We start from the raw sequence: 15,380 nt of genomic DNA on the forward strand, positions 1-15,380 counted from the left end.
AGCATCCCCCCCAGGCTCCTCTGGTGGGGACTGCAGCAGGAGGAGGAGCAGTGGGACAGCCTGTGACTGGAACCTCTCCTGCTGATGAGTATTGTGTTCAAACAGCCTGCAGCTGAGCACACCACGGTGCATGTGCTGGGCAGAATCACTGACCTCCAGAAGCAGCTTCACTGTAAATCCTTCATGTCTCCAAACTTGTGTTCAGACAAGCACAGAAGGCCAAACTCTGATTGATGTTCTCTCACCAGTCCCACAGCACAGCACTGAGTGCTTCAGAGCAATTACAATCTTCCCTTGGATCTTTATGGGCTTGGTGCTTTGCCAGCTAAACAGGAGCCAGGGGGTGCTCAGGTGGGCAAGAAGGCCACCAGCAGCCTGGCCTGGGGCAGCAATGGTGTGGGCAGCAGGAGCAGGGCAGGGATTGTCCCTCTGGACTTAGCACTGGGGAGGCCACAGGCCACAGTCCTGGGTTCAGTTTTGGCCTCTCACTCCAAGAAGGATACTGAGAGCCTGGAGCAGGTCCAGAGAAGGACAACCAAGCTGGGGAAGGGTCTGGGGAAGAGGGCTGGGGAGGAGCAGCTGAGGGAGCTGGGGGTGTTGAGTGTGGAGAAGAGGAGGCTGAGGGAGACCTCATTGCTCTCTGCAGCTCCCTGAGAGGAGGTTGGAAAGAGGTCAGAGACAGTCTCTTCTTCCTTGTGTACAAGTGGCAGGATGAGAGGAAACGACTTCAGCTTGCAGCAGGGGAGTTTAGATTGGACATTAGAAGAAACTTCTTCCCTGCAAGGGTTCTCCAAGCCTGGCAGAGGCTGCCCAGGGAGGTGGTTGAATCCCCATCCCTGGAGGTGTTTCAGAGAGGCAGAGATGTGGTGCTGAGGGCCATGGCTTAGCCCCAGCCTTGGCAGAGCTAGAGAAGGGTTGGACTCAATGATCTTGAAGGGCTCTTCCAGCAAAACAATTCTGTGATCCTGTGGTTCAAGACCTTCCTCCTCTCCCCCAAAAACACAGCAGCTACACTCTCTGATGCTTCTGTGACCAAAGCCCAGGTGATTCCATCTGGCCTGGACAGTCAGTCCAGAGCAAACTGACCTCTCAGATCACAGAATCACCAAGGTTGGAAGAGACCTCAAAGATCATCAAGTCCAACCTGTCCCCACAGACCCCATGGCACCAAGTGCCACATCCAGTCCCCTCTGGGCTTATTGTGAAGACTTGAGTGAGACTTGCACACTGAAAGGTGATTTCTTAAGGTGTCTCCAACAGTAGTGATGACCATGCCCAGTCCCACCCTTACAGTGTCATGCTGGTAAGCCATGCTCTGGACTTGCTTGCTCGTGCCTGCTAACCTCCAGGGTGTTCTGTTGCAGGCAAACGAGCTGCCCGAGGAGCTAACCAAAAACGAACGCATCCTGCGCCTCCTCCGCATGAAGGAGAAGCAAAGGAAAAGTTAATGCAGCCCTGCAGCCACTGCAGCTTGACAGAGATGCACCCTGCCCACAGTAGTGTGCCAGCAAGCCTTGGGTGCCCACCAAGGGCTGGTTGGACCAGTTAGCAGAACTGATAGCCCCTCCAGTACCCCCTGAACGCAGCAGGCCCTCCCCACGGGGCATGGCGGCCACGGGACTGGGACAGCAGAGCTGGCCTGGGAGCTGCTCTGCACTGCAGCCAGGCCTGCACTCCAGCACCCAGGCCTGCACTCCAGCACCCAAGGCAGCACAGCTGCTCCTCCATGCCTGCAGTGTACCCCTGCCCATGGTCCTGCCCCTCAGACAGGCGTCCCCGTGCTGGCATGGCTGCACACCCTGACGGCTGCCGTGGCGCACGGCTGGGTCAGGAGCGCTCGGCCCTCGTGCCAAAAGGACACCCAGACCTCACAGCTGCTTGGATGGAGCTGGTCCTGGAGCAGCCCTGCCACTGCCCTCCCTTTGCTGGCACTGCTAGCTCAGACCATTCCTCTCCATCTCCAGTGCCACATGGGGCTAGAGGTGAGATCCCACCTGTGACATCCCAACAGGCCAACTCCTGCCAGCCCAGGGCTGTGGTAATGTTTTGGCTGCTACGTGGAGCTCCATCAAACTGATCCAAAGCATCACAGATTGTGCCAAAAGCTACCAACCAAACCATAAGGAAGGAGGGGGTCCTCCTCAGCTGGAGCATCTTGGCCTTGGATCTACCCAGCAGCAGGAAGAGAGCAGAGCAGCTGACAACGGCAAAGGAGGATCCACCTCCACCCCTCCAGTCTGCGCTCGTGCATGGTGGTGGGCAGGGGAGGCCCAGCTGCTGAGCAAACCACCCAGGGCATATCAATCACTGGTGCAAGCAGATCCAACATTTAGCTGCTGGGTGCCACAGCAGAGGTGCTGCACAGGTGCTGTCTGTCTGTTCTGCACTCCCCTGGGACACCACGGTTCTGGTTTGGTACCCACAGCTACTATGCAACCCACTTGTTCCTCAGGTCTGCAACAGGGGTCAAGGGAGAAGTGCTCCAAGGGTTTCAACAGCTGCTGAGAGAGTCACATGGAGCCACACTCCAGCAGGCCCACCCATTAATGCAGGCATGGAAAATGACCTCATTTTGGCTTTGGTTGTGGTTGAGATGCTTAGAGCAGGCTGCTGGTGTCTGTGAGGGGAAGGCAGTGCCAGCTGCAGATGGTGTGTGAAGAGCTGTGCTGTAGCCATGCTGCTGCAGGACACCCCCTTAAAGCCCAGCCAACAGCTGGCCAGGGCACTTCAGGACGTGATTTAATGGCCATGGTGGTCTTAGCTTGATGGTTGGACTTGATGATCCTCCAGGGCTTTCCCAACCAAAGCAATCCTGAGGTCCTCTGAAGGCTGTGTTGTGGTAGCTTTAGGCTCTGCCTTTAAAACTCTGTCGCAGATTTCCAGCAGAAAAGTACAAGAATGTCAATAAATCAGTCCTGGGTGTGAGAAGGACAACCAAAGATCATTCTAAACAGCTTCACTGGAGAGATATCTGCCACAAGGCTGCTTGTACCAGAACGTTCTGGGGGCTTCTCTCCTCTGCAGGAGCTCAGTGCACCAGAACACCGTCAAGTTCATAGTATCACAGTATCAGTCAGGGCTGGAAGGGACCACAAGGATCATCCAGTCCCAACCCCCCTGCCATGGGCAGGGACACCCCACACTAGATCAGCCTGCCCAGAGCCTCATCCAGCCTGGCCTTAAACACCTCCAGGGACAGGGCCTCAACCACCTCCCTGGACAACCCATTCCAGGGCTTCACCACTCTCCTGGGGAAGAACTTCCTCCTCCCCTCCAGCCTCAATCTCCCCACCTCCAGCTTCATTCCATTCCCCCTAGTCCTATCACTGCCTGAGATCCTGAGCAGTCCCTCCCCAGCCTTCCTGGAGCCCCCTTCAGATCCTGGAAGGCCACAAGGAGGTCACCTGGGAGCCTTCTCTTCTCCAGACTGAAAAGCCCCAACTCCTTCAGTCTGTCCTCACAGGAGAGGTGCTCCAGCCCTCTGCTCATCCTCCTGGCCCTTCTCTGGACACCTTCCAGCCCCTCCAGATCCCTCTTGTCATAGGGGCTCCAGAACTGGAGGCAGGACTCCAGGTGGGGTCTCCCCAGAGCTGAGCAGAGGGGGAGAATCACCTCCCTTGCCCTGCTGGCCACAAGTTATCAATGGTCAGAGCCTATAACCATTCTGGGAGTCACTGGTGGATCACAAGGGTTGACATATGTTTAACTGGGAAAGAGTGGAAGAAACATACTATTACAGGAAGGATCTGGAGGTGCTGGAAGCTGTTCTACTCACCCAGAGCAATGCTTTCAGGACCAGAGGTAAGCAGGCAAAGATGTTTATTATGTTACACAGCAAGGTTCTCCAGTCTAGCAGCTGGCACATGTGTCACACGAAGGCCAAGGGCATCCTGACCTGCATCAGGAAGAGTGTGGCCAGCAGGAGCAGGGAAGTCCTTGTGCCCTGTGCTCAGCACTGCTGAGGCCACACCTTGAGTCCTGTGTCCAGTTCTGGGCTCCTCAGTTTAAGAAGGACATTGAGAGACTTGAAGGTGTCCAGAGAAGGGCAAGAAAGCTGGGGAGGGGTCTGGAGCACAGCCCTGTGAGGAGAGGCTGAGGGAGCTGGGGTTGCTTAGCCTGGAGAAGAGGAGGCTCAGGGGAGACCTTCTTGCTCTCTGCAACTCCCTGAAGGGAGGTTGTAGCCAGGTGGGGGTTGGTCTCTTCTCCCAGGCAAGCAGCACCAGAACAAGAGGACACAGTCTCAAGCTGTGCCAGGGGAGGTTTAGGCTGGAGGTGAGGAGAAAGTTCTTCCCTGAGAGAGTTGTTAGCCACTGGGATGTGCTGCCCAGGGAGGTGGTGGAGTCCCCATCCCTGGAGGTGTTCAAGAGGGGATTGGATGTGGCACTTGGTGCCATGGTTTAGTCATGAGGTCTGTGGTGCCAGGTTGGACTTGGTGATCTTTGAGGTCTCTTCCAACCTCAGTGACACTGTGACACTGTGATACATCTCAGCTGGTCATTTTCTACTGGCATGTGTGTAATTAAGGCACACAATAGGTTAAAATAACAAACCCAATATCTTAACACATCCAACCAAATTCTGCCCAGCTTCTCCCCTTCACTTCCAAGGTGTTTACATTCCCCTCAGGGTCCAAGACAAAACATAGCTCTAACTGGAGCAAAGGCAAATCTTCCCTACTGCCTTCCAAAGCTATCCAGAACCATCCTCTTCCCACATCCTCCCCTTTCTGTTTTCTAATACAACACCACTTTGGATTGACCTTTCTGAAATACATAGAAGCAAGCAAGTTAAAACTCACTATACAGCAAAAGCAGAAGTTCTGTTGTCCACATGAGGGCCACGAGGATGAGCAGAGGGCTGGAGCACCCCTACTGTGAGGACAGACTGAAGGAGTTGGGGTTGTGCAGTCTGGAGAAGAGAAGGCTCTGAGGAGAACTCATTGTGGCCTTCCAGGATCTGAAGGGGCTACAAGAAAGCTGGGGAGGGACTTTTGAGGGTGTCAGGGAGGGATAGGACTGGGGGGGATGGAGCAAAACTAGAAGTGGGGAGATTGAGATTGGCTGTGAGGAAGAAGTTGTTCCCCAGGAGGGTGGTGAGAGCCTGGCACAGGTTGCCCAGGGAGGTGGTGGAAGCCTCCTGCCTGGAGGTGTTTGCAGCCAGGCTGGATGTGGCTGTGAGCAACCTGCTGTGGTGTGAGGTGTCCTTGCCCATGGCAGGGGGGCTTGGAGCTGGCTGAGCCTTGAGGCCCCTTCCAACCCTGACAGCTCTGTGCTTCTATCATCAGAAAATTCTTCTTTAGGTAAGGTGGGGAAGAAGTCAGGATTCTGGTGAAGAGAACAGAAGTGGGCACTGCTCTGCTTGCAAGTGGAATTGCTCTTCAACTTCTATTCAGCATCAGAAAAAGCAACTTTAAGTTTTCCAACAAGATAAGAAGACAACCAGAGGAATCTGCTTGTTTAGGTCACTCCTGCTGCTGTGTTTGTGAAATAATGCTGTGCCTAACAGAACCTGCAGGTGGTACAGAGACAAAGCATTCTGCATGATGCTAAGAGGATGATTGCATCCATGGTTAAGCTCTGCAAAAGAGCTTGCAGGAGTCTCAAGAGCCTTAGTGGGAACTCCAGCTGCATGGCACTACAAGGGATTGGAGTCTAACTTCTCACCAAGCAGCATTAGAGAGGATAGGTTTGCTTGGAGAACCCAGGGGAGTGAAGATGAAGATGAAGCATTTTGAGAACACTAGAGGAACTCTAGGCAGCCCAGCCTCAGTGGGGATCTCTCTCCCTGAAGTTTCTTAAGATCAAAAGGCCTTTCACAGTTGTAGAAGAGGAGGGCAATCTTTAGAAGGCCTTCAGTAGTCATTCAATATCTTCTGTATCTTAATATCTCTTAATAGCAGGCAGGCCATAATGGCTAGTCAGGCTCCCTTAAAAATGTGGAAATGGGGAGGGTCTCCTGTTGGTAACTGCTGCCAGAGCATAGGAGATAGGACAGGGACAGCCAGCAGTGGCCCCATGACAGCTAAAGTGAGCAAGCTGCAACAACAGCAGGCAGGTGTCCAGGAGGGCCATGAAGAGGACCCAAGGGTTGGAGCAACTCTTCTATGGGGACAGACTGAGGGAGCTGGGGCTGTTCAGCCTGGAGAAGAGAAGGCTCCAGGAAGACCTCAGAGCAGCCTTCCAGTACCTGAAGGGGCTCCAGGAGAGCTGGAGAGGGACTTTGACAAGGTTCATGAACATCTGAAGGGTGAGTGTCAAGAAGAAGGGGCCAGGCTCTTTGCAGTAGTGTCCTGGAATAGGACAAGGGCAATGGATACAAACTGGACCCCAGGAGGTTCCACCTCAACTTGACAAGAAAATTCTTTACTGTGAGGGTGGCAGAGCCCTGGAGCAGGCTGCCCAGAGAGGTGGTGGAGTCTCCTTCTGGATGTCTTCCTGTGTGACCTGTCCTAGGTGATGCTGCTTTAGCAGGGGTTTGGACTTCATAATCTCCAGAGGTCCCTTCCATGATTCTATAATCTCCTTCCTCACTCTCATCAGTGCTGATGGAGCACACAGGCTGTGGTGGAAGGGCTGTGGTGGAGAGCTGGCAGTGAGGCCTTTCTCTGTGTCATTCAGGCTGAAGTTGAATCTAACTTCAGCAAAGACACTGCTCAGCCAGCATGGGAATTTTAGGCAAGGAAACCTTCCCATTGGGAACATCCATTTGATCTTGGAGCCTCTGGAGGGAAGGCTGAATCATAGAATCAACAAGGTTGGAAAAGAACTTCAAGATCATCCAGTCCAACCTATCACCCAGCACCATCTGATCAACTCAACCATGGCACCAAGGGCCTCATCCAGGCTCTTCCTAAACACCTCCAGGGATGGGGACTCCACCACCTCCCTGGGCAGCACATCCCACTGGCCAGTCTCTCTGTCTGGGAAGAATTTCTTCCCGACATCCAGCCTAAACCTCCCCTGGCACAGATTGAGACTGTGTCCTCTTGTTCTGCTGCTGCTTGCCTGGGAGAAGAGACCAACCCCCACCTGGCTACAACCTCCCTTCAGGGAGTTGGAGAGAGCAAGAAGGTCTCCCCTGAGCCTCCTCTTCTCCAGGCTAAGCAACCCCAGCTCCCTCAGCCTCTCCTCACAGGGCTGTGCTCCAGACCCCTCCCCAGCTTTCTTGCCCTTCTCTGGACACCTTCAAGTCTCTCAATGTCCTTCTTGAACTGTGGGGCCCAGAACTGGACACAGGACTCAAGGGCTTCGTTGTGTGTTCCATGCACCCAGCAGGTGCTTACTCAGCCTGGGGCTGGGTTGGAAAGTCGCAGTACCATCTCTCCCCATGCACTTAACCTTTCCACCAAGAACCCTTAACAAAGGCTCAGTGTTGATGTAGCTGCTGCTGTCTGTAACGTGCTGGGTAAACACTGCTGCGGTTTGTTTGGTGTTCCAGACCGGAAGCTTGCTCTCCCCTGGGGCTGGAGTGAGTCACTGAACACTGACAGGAGCTCTTGGCACAGCTCTGTGCCTGCTCTGCAAGGCTTCCCCCTTGCTCTGCACACACTCTGGCATTTGGAAGCTCCAAAATGCCTTCCAGGAGGAGGCAATGGTGGCTGTGGGGCAGGCTGTGGACGGAGTCTACCTGGGCCTCAGCAAGGCCTTTGACACCATCCCCCACAGCAAACTCCTGGCCAAGCTGTCAGCCCCTGGCTGGGACAGCAGCTCTCTGAGCTGGGTTAGGAACTGGCTGGAGGCTGAGCCCAGAGAGTGGTGGTGAATGGTGCCACAGCCAGCTGGCAGCCAGGCCCCAGTGGTGTGCCCCAGGGAGCAGTGCTGGGCCCTGTGCTCTTTAACAGCACAGGGCACAATGACTTCCCTGCTCCTGCTGGCCACACTCTTCCTGATGCAGGCCAGGATGCCCTTGGCCTTCTTGCCCTCCTGCTGGCTCATGTTCAGCCTACTATCAACCAGTAGCCCCAGGTCCCTCTCTGCCTGGCTGCTCTCAGCCACTCTGACCCCAGCTTGTGACTTGTCAGTCACTCCAGGCAGTAGAAAGCTCCAAGCCTCTAGGCTGCACAGCCTGGCAGATTCAGAATCACAGCTTTTGAGCTGTGCCAGTGTTAAAGGCCCTGCAATGCCCACCCCAGGAGGGGTGAAGTTAAACTTGGTGTTAGCAGTGAACAGTTGTTAGCATTCAGTGCTCCTGCCCAGGGCCTGGCAGGATGCAGACTGCACCTATTTGCTTTCAGCCACAAGTGCAGGGTGTCTCCATGCCCTGCTGCAACCACAAGCTGTATTTCTCCAGTGTTTGCCTGCAGACTGATTGGCATCTGGCTGTGCAGCTCTTGGGTCACACACTGCCATCAAATAGGCACCACCTGATGGAAGAAGAAATTGCACTGGAAAGGTTGGGACCTGCCCAGATGAGAGCATCCTAGAATGGGTTGGGTTGGAAGGGACCTTAAAGCTCATCCAGTTCCAACCCCCTGCCATGGGCAGGGACACCTCCCACCAGCCCAGCTTGCTCAAGGCCTCATCCAGCCTGGCCTTGAACACCTCCAGGGAGGAGGCAGCCACAGCCTCCCTGGGCAGCCTGTGCCAGAGTCTCACCACCCTCACTGCAAAGAATTTCTTCCTAATCTCCAGTCTCAATCTCCCCTCTTCCAGCTTCAATCCACTCCCCCTCATCCTATCTCTGCAAGCCTCCTTGCTGTGATCTGATCCCACATTCTGAGCCTGAAGCCAAGAGCATCTGACCAAAGAACTAAGGTTCAATTAAGAGGTGAGCAGGCCTGCACAGGGGAGGAAGGCTGGCAGATGGGAGCTGAGGAGCAGGATTTGCTTACACCACCCAACAGGGAACACCACCTCTGGTTAGGAGGAGGAGTGCTCTGGTTTAGCTGGAAAAACAGTCTGGGAATCACAGAATCACAGAGCTGTCAGGGCTGGAAGGGGCCTCAAGGCTCAGCCAGTCCCAACCCCCTGCCATGGGCAGGGACACCTCACACCACAGCAGGTTGCTCACAGCCACATCCAGCCTGGCTGCAAACACCTCCAGGCAGGAGGCTTCCACCACCTCCCTGGGCAACCTGTGCCAGGCTCTCACCACCCTCATGGGCAACAACTTCTTCCTCACAGCCAATCTCAATCTCCCCACTTCTAGTTTTGCTCCATTCCCCCCTGTCCTATCCCTCCCTGACACCCTCAAAAGTCCCTCCCCAGCTTTCTTGCAGCCCCCTGCAGATCCTGGAAGGCCACAATGAGGTCTCCTGGGAGCCTTCTCCTCTCCAGCCTGCACAACCCCAACTCTCTCAGGCTGTCTCCAGAGCAGAGCAGCTCCAGCCCTCTGCTCCTCCTCCTGGCCCTTCTCTGGACACCTTCCAGCCCCTCCACATCCTTCCTGGCACAGAGGCTCCAGAGCTGGCCCCAGAGCTGCAGCTGTGGTCTCAGCAGAGTGGAGCAGAGGGGCAGAATCCCCTCCCTGGCCCTGCTGGCCACACTTCTCTTGCTGCAGCCCAGGCTCTGCTTGGCTCTCTGGGCAATGGTGCAAGAGTGGTTTGTGGGAGCTCTACAAAAACAAACCCAAAACAACAAACCACAGAGGTGTGAGAAGCTTCTCCCTCACCTGTTGGAGCTTGTCTTACACAGATTGCAAGGTGCCCAAGAGGAACACCCCAATGTACCATGGGCTTGTGAAGGGTGTGGCTTAACACTGCTCCCACTTCTTCCAAGTGCCTCTGGGTGCTGCTGCAATGGAAACAACAAAGGCTGTGAGAAATGTGGGAGGACAAACAGCAAGAGGCAGCTGAGGTGATGTTGCTGCAAAGGGATCACGGACTGCATTCCACTGGGGTGTGCAAGGAATTGAGCCCTGTGTGCTCAAATAGCCAAGCAGCAACCAGCAGCCTGGCCTGGAGCAGCAATGGTGTGTCCAACACGAGCAGGGCAGGGATTGTGCCCTGTACTCAGCACTGGTCAGCTTGCACCTCGAATACTGGGTTCAGGTCTGGGGAAGACAGTGGGGTGCAGGAGAGTGTTCAGAGAAGGGCAACAAAGCTGGGGAAGAGTCTGGAGAACAGGGCAGGGGAGGAGCAACTGAGGGAGCTGGGGGTGTTGAGTGTGGAGGAGGCTGAAGGAGACCTCATTGCTCTCTACGCTAGCACCAAGCCACTGTAGGATGAGAATGAGCACAAACACCTCTGAGGTATAGAGAAGGGGCACCCCACCAGTGGCATGGTACTGATGCAGCCTCAGAGGTCCCAAATACATGGAGCTCTTGAGGAACCATCAGTGTGCTCAAGAGGCCAAGACCACCAGCAGCCTGGCCTGGAGCAGCAATGGTGTGGGCAGCAGGAGCAGGGCAGGGATTGTCCTCCTGTGCTGGGCACTGGGGAGGCCACAGCTTGAGTCCTGGGTTCAGTGTTGGGGCCTCTCAGTCCATGAAGGATATTGAGAGGCTGGAGCAGGTCCAGAGAAGGGCAACCAAGATGGGGAAGGGTCTGGGGAAGAGGGCTGGGGAGGAGCAGCTGAGGGAGCTGGGGGTGTTGAGTGTGGAGAAGAGGAGGCTGAGGGAGACCTCATTGCTCTCTGCAGCTCCCTGAGAGGAGGCTGCAGGGAGGTGGGGGTTGGGCTCTGCTCCCTAGTCTCAGGTGATGGAAGGAGAGGGAATGGCCTGGAGTTGTGCCAGGGGAGGGATGCAGCACTATAAATGGTTTCTCTCTCAGCTGTGATCCTTACAGCACTTCTCTGTGTAATTCATTCAGAAAGGAAATGCCAGTTCTGTGCAGCCAGGTTTGCTGCCCTTCACCTTTTTCACAAGCACTTGGGCAAGGGACAGGGCTGGGCTGACAACTGAACAAGTGCCAGAGGCTCTCCAGGAAAGCCTCTGCCTTCCCAAAGGGAAGACAAAGGGAACGAGGGGGAGAGACTGATGGGGTGGGACAGAAACTGAACCAGCTGGGATGGAGATAATAAAATGAAACAGACACAAATGGAGACAAAACTCACACTGAACCCAGACCCTGGTGGCAATGATGTCACTGTCACCACTGGTGCTGCCTCAAAAGGCCCAGAGGGGACTCAGAAACAGACAGGAACCAATTCAGCAGCTGCATTCTGGAGCTGCATTCAGCATCACACAGGCTGGGGACAAAGGCAACATGGACACAGTCCTGCTCAGGCAGCAGCCACTGAAGAAGAGGCCTGGCCCTGGGGGTCCCTCAGCTTTGTAAGGAACAAGACATCCATGGGCTGCAATCCCTTGGTGGGCAGTTTAGGGTCACCTGCCCTGTCTGCTCCTCCCCACAGCTGCCACCTCTGACTCCCTGCAGCTGTGGCAGTGCCCTTGGGCTGCAGCCCAGCCCTTGGTGCTCACTCTCCCCAGCATGTTCTCCCTGCTGGCAGCAGCCCCTGGCTGTGCAAACCTGCCCTGAGCTGCAGAAAGTGCTGGGCCTGAGCAGAGGCTGAGCTGGGAAGGGAAGCAGTGAGCAGAAGCAGCTCTGGTCCAGCCAGAACACACAGGCACAGGGTCCTTGCATCCCTTTAGCCTGCAGCTATGGAAGCAATGCCCACAGCACCCTGTGCCCACGTGGAGTGCCTAGGAACTGTGGCAACTCAGTCCCCTGCTTTCAAATGACTGCTGAGTGCTGAACAGGTTTACTTATGACATGACAATTAAAACACAGGGTGAAGTTAACTGCTCTGGCTTTGTCTAGCACTTGCCAGATGCCAAGTCCTGCAGCTGGGATGGAACAATCCCATGGGAAAGTAGCAGCTGGGCAGCAAGTAGATGGAAAGTAGTTTGGCAGGAAAGGAGAGAGTGGCTGGGTGAGCAAGGTGCTGAACCTTGAGTCAGCAGGCTGGACCAGCAAGGCAGCAGCCAATAGGTCAAGGGTTGGTGCTGCTCCACCCTCTTTGGGACTTGCAAGACCGCATCTGGAGTACTGTGTCCAGGTTTGGGCTCCCCAGAACAAAAAGCCAGCCTCTGGCACACAGTGCAAGTACAATTTGCTGCCACCACGGTGTCTGGGGCTGCTGGAGCACATGAGCTGTGCTTACAAGCATGGATTCTAAAGCAGGTCTCCACCAAGTCTGGTGCTAAACCATATCCCTCAGCACCACATCTATTCATCTTTAGACACCCCCAGGGATGGGGAGCCTATCCCTGTGTGTGAGAACCCTTTCAAGGAAGAAGTTTCTTCTGATATCCAACTTAAACCTCCCCTGGTGTAACTTGAGGTCATTTCCTCTTGTCCTAGCACTTGGGAGCAGAGCCCAACCCCCACCTCACTGCAGCCTCCTCTCAGGGAGCTGCAGAGAGCAATGAGGTCTCCCTCAGCCTCCTCTTCTCCACACTCAACACCCCCAGCTCCCTCAGCTGCTCCTCCCCAGACCTCTTCCCCAGACCCTTCCCCACCTTGGTTGCCCTTCTCTGGACCTGCTCCAGCCTCTCAAGGTCCTTCTGGGAGTGAAAGGACCAAAACTGAACCCAGCACTCAAGCTGTGGCCTCCCCAGTGCCCAGCACAGGAGGATAATCCCTGCCCTGCTCCTGCTGCCCACACCATTGCTGCTCCAGGCCAGGCTGCTGGTGGCCTTCTTGCCCACCTGGGCACTGCTTCCAGCCAGGATCCCCAGATCCTTTTCTACTGGGCAGTTTCCAGCCACTCTGTCCCAAGCCCGGAGCATTCAGTTGAGAAAGGTGTTGAGTTGCTGGAAGGTGTCCAGAGAAGGGCAACAAAGCTGGGGAGGGGTCTGGAGCACAGCCCTGTGAGGAGAGGCTGAGGGAGCTGGGGTTGCTTAGCCTGGAGAAGAGGAGGCTCAGGGGAGACCTTCTTGCTCTCTGCAACTCCCTGAAGGGAGGTTGTAGCCAGGTGGGGGTTGGTCTCTTCTCCCAGGCAAGCAGGAGAACACTTGGCCTCATACCACTGACCCCAGGCCTCCAATCCAGGCTGTGCAGGTCCCTGTGTAGTGCTCCTACCTTCAAGCCGATCAACACCCCCACCCAACTTTGTGTCATCTGCAGACTCACCGAGGGTGCATTGATCCCTGCATCCAAATCATTGGTAAAGATATGAAAGACTATTGTGCCTGAAGCAGAAAGCTGGCCCTGGGCACATCTTCTCCAAGCTACCAAAGGAGTGCAGGGGGTTTGGAGAAGGGAGAGTCACACTCTTCTCAGTCAGATACAATGACAGCACAAAAGGCAACAGATTGAAGCTGGAGCATGGGGAAATCTCCCTAGACAGAGGAAAATGCATCCAAGTGCCGGGTTCTGCACATTGGCCACAACAACCCCATGCAGTGCTACAGGCTGGGGTCAGAGTGGCTGGAGAGCAGCCAGGCAGAGAGGGACCTGGGGGTGCTGGTTGATGGTAGGATGAACATGAGCCTGCAGTGTGCCCAGGCAACCAAGAGGGCCAATGGCATCCTGGCCTGCATTAAGAACAGTGTGGCCAGCAGGAGCAGGGAGGTCATTCTGCCCCTGTACACAGCACTGGTTAGGACACACCTCGAGTACTGTGTCCAGTTCTGGGCTCCTCAGTTTAAGAAGGAGGTTGACTTGCTGGAACGAGTCCAGAGAAGGGCAACGAAGTTAGTGAGGGGCTTGGAACACAGCCCTGTGAGGAGAGGCTGAGGGAGCTGGGGCTGCTTAGCCTGGAGAGGAGGAGACTCAGGGGCGACCTTATTGCTCTCTACAACTACCTGAAGGGGGGTTGTAAACAGGCAGAGGTTGGTCTCTTCTCCCAGGCAGCCAGCACCAGAACAAGAGGACACAGTCTCAGGCTGCGCCAGGGGAAGTTCAGGCTGGAGGTCAGGAGGAAGTTTTACACAGAGAGAGCGATTGCCCATTGGAATGGGCTGCCCGGGGAGGTGGTGGAGTCGCCATCACTGGAGGTGTTCAGGAGGAGACTTGACAGGGTGCTTGGTTACATGGGTTAGTTGATTAGGTGGTGTTGGGTGATAGGTTGGACGTGATGATATTGAAGGTCTCTTCCAACCTGGTTTATTCTATTCTATATTCTATTCTAAAACAGCATTTTCCTCTAAGTGGACAGAGTGGAACAGTTTGCCCAAACAGGCTGTGGCATCTCCATCTCTGAAGCTATTCGAAACAGGACCAGAGAGCTCTCTGAGCCCTCCTGATCCATCGGATTCTGCTTTCAGGAGAACATCAGATGTGCCCCTCTGGAGGTGCCTGGCCGAGCAGTGGCAGCAAGACCAGCCCCCGTGTTTGTCAGCAGATGGCAATGCCAGCTGAACGGCACACTTCATCCCGGTGCCCAACGGGAGCTGTTCTCCCGCCGAGGCAATGCAGCTGTGGGGAAACAGAGAGGCTGCATGGGAGCCAGTCGCATCCTGCTCTTGGAGTGCCTCCTCCCAGCCAGCTCCCACACGAACTGACCCCAAACAGACAGATCCCAGCTGGAGAGGCAGAGTGCAACCAGCACTTCCCAAACTGCCGATTGCAGCATGGGGCAGGCCATCCAGTGCCAGCCTGGCAAGAGCACCTCTGCTGGCACAGCTCACCTGCCCCAACACACAGGATCCCGGCGCGGTGGGGCTGCGAGAGGGACACCTCCAGATGTCCCTCTGCAGATCCTCCAGTCCAACCCCTGCAGATCCTCCAGTCCAGCCCCTGCCAAAGCAGATCACCCACAGCAGCTTGCCCAGGATCACAAAGTCCAGGTGGCTTTGAAACCCCTTCAGACAAGGAGACTCCACAACCTCTCTGGGCAGCCTGCTCCAGGACTCCAGCACTCTCACACCAAAGAAGTTTCTCCTCCTGTTCAGGTGGCAGCTGGGCTCCAGTCTGTGCATGCTGCCCCTTGTCCTGTCACCGGGCACCGCTGCCAAGACTCTGGCCCCAGATGCCTGCCTTTGCCTCTTGCTGAGCATTGATCAGATCCCCTCTCAGGCTGCTCCTCGGAGACCCCGGGAGAGCCGTTCCTGCCGGGCAGCCCAGCGCAGGCTGCGGTTCCTTGCAGCCGCTCGGGATTGCCCGGGTCACGCTGGGGAACAGCGAGTTAGGAGCTCTGAAGGGAAAACTAAGGCGCTTTGGTCAAAGCCGGGATTCGAGCAGTGACTTTGACACTTGTGAACTGCGCTCTTCTCGCTGCCGAGGCGGCACACGGCCGCCGGGACTGCGCCTCCGCCCGGGGCACAATTTGGCTCCAGCACCGTCCCGCCCGCACCGTCCCCGCTGCCGCCCCGGCTCCACGCCCGCCGCCCCCGAGCGGCGGCCCGCCCGCGGCGTGAGGCGCGGCCCCGCCCCGCCCCGCTGCGGAGGGAGGCGGTGCCGGGGGCGGGCGGCGGTGGCGGCTGGCGGCGCACGGGCGCGGCCCCCCCCCGCCGCTGCTGGAAGGGGCGGGCGGCGGAGCGGCTGGGCGGAGCGTCTC

The 15,380-nt window shown here is 56.1% G+C and overlaps 1 protein-coding gene across 1 annotated transcript in view; it reads left to right on the forward strand.

The window, feature by feature from the left end:
* ANKRD29 (ankyrin repeat domain 29) overlaps positions 1-3,090 on the forward strand; it is a 41,454-nt gene extending 38,364 nt beyond the window's left edge. The window contains exon 10 of the mRNA XM_068165479.1: positions 1,365-3,090. Coding sequence (XP_068021580.1) covers positions 1,365-1,448 — 84 coding nt within the window. The 3' untranslated portion in view covers positions 1,449-3,090. The remainder of the gene's footprint in view (positions 1-1,364) is intronic.
* The last annotated feature ends 12,290 nt before the right edge of the window (positions 3,091-15,380 follow it).

Source organism: Melanerpes formicivorus, unplaced genomic scaffold, assembly GCF_026170545.1.
Source record: "Melanerpes formicivorus ecotype bairdi unplaced genomic scaffold, bMelFor1.0.p_v2 SCAF_89, whole genome shotgun sequence".
NCBI lineage: Eukaryota > Metazoa > Chordata > Aves > Piciformes > Picidae > Melanerpes > Melanerpes formicivorus.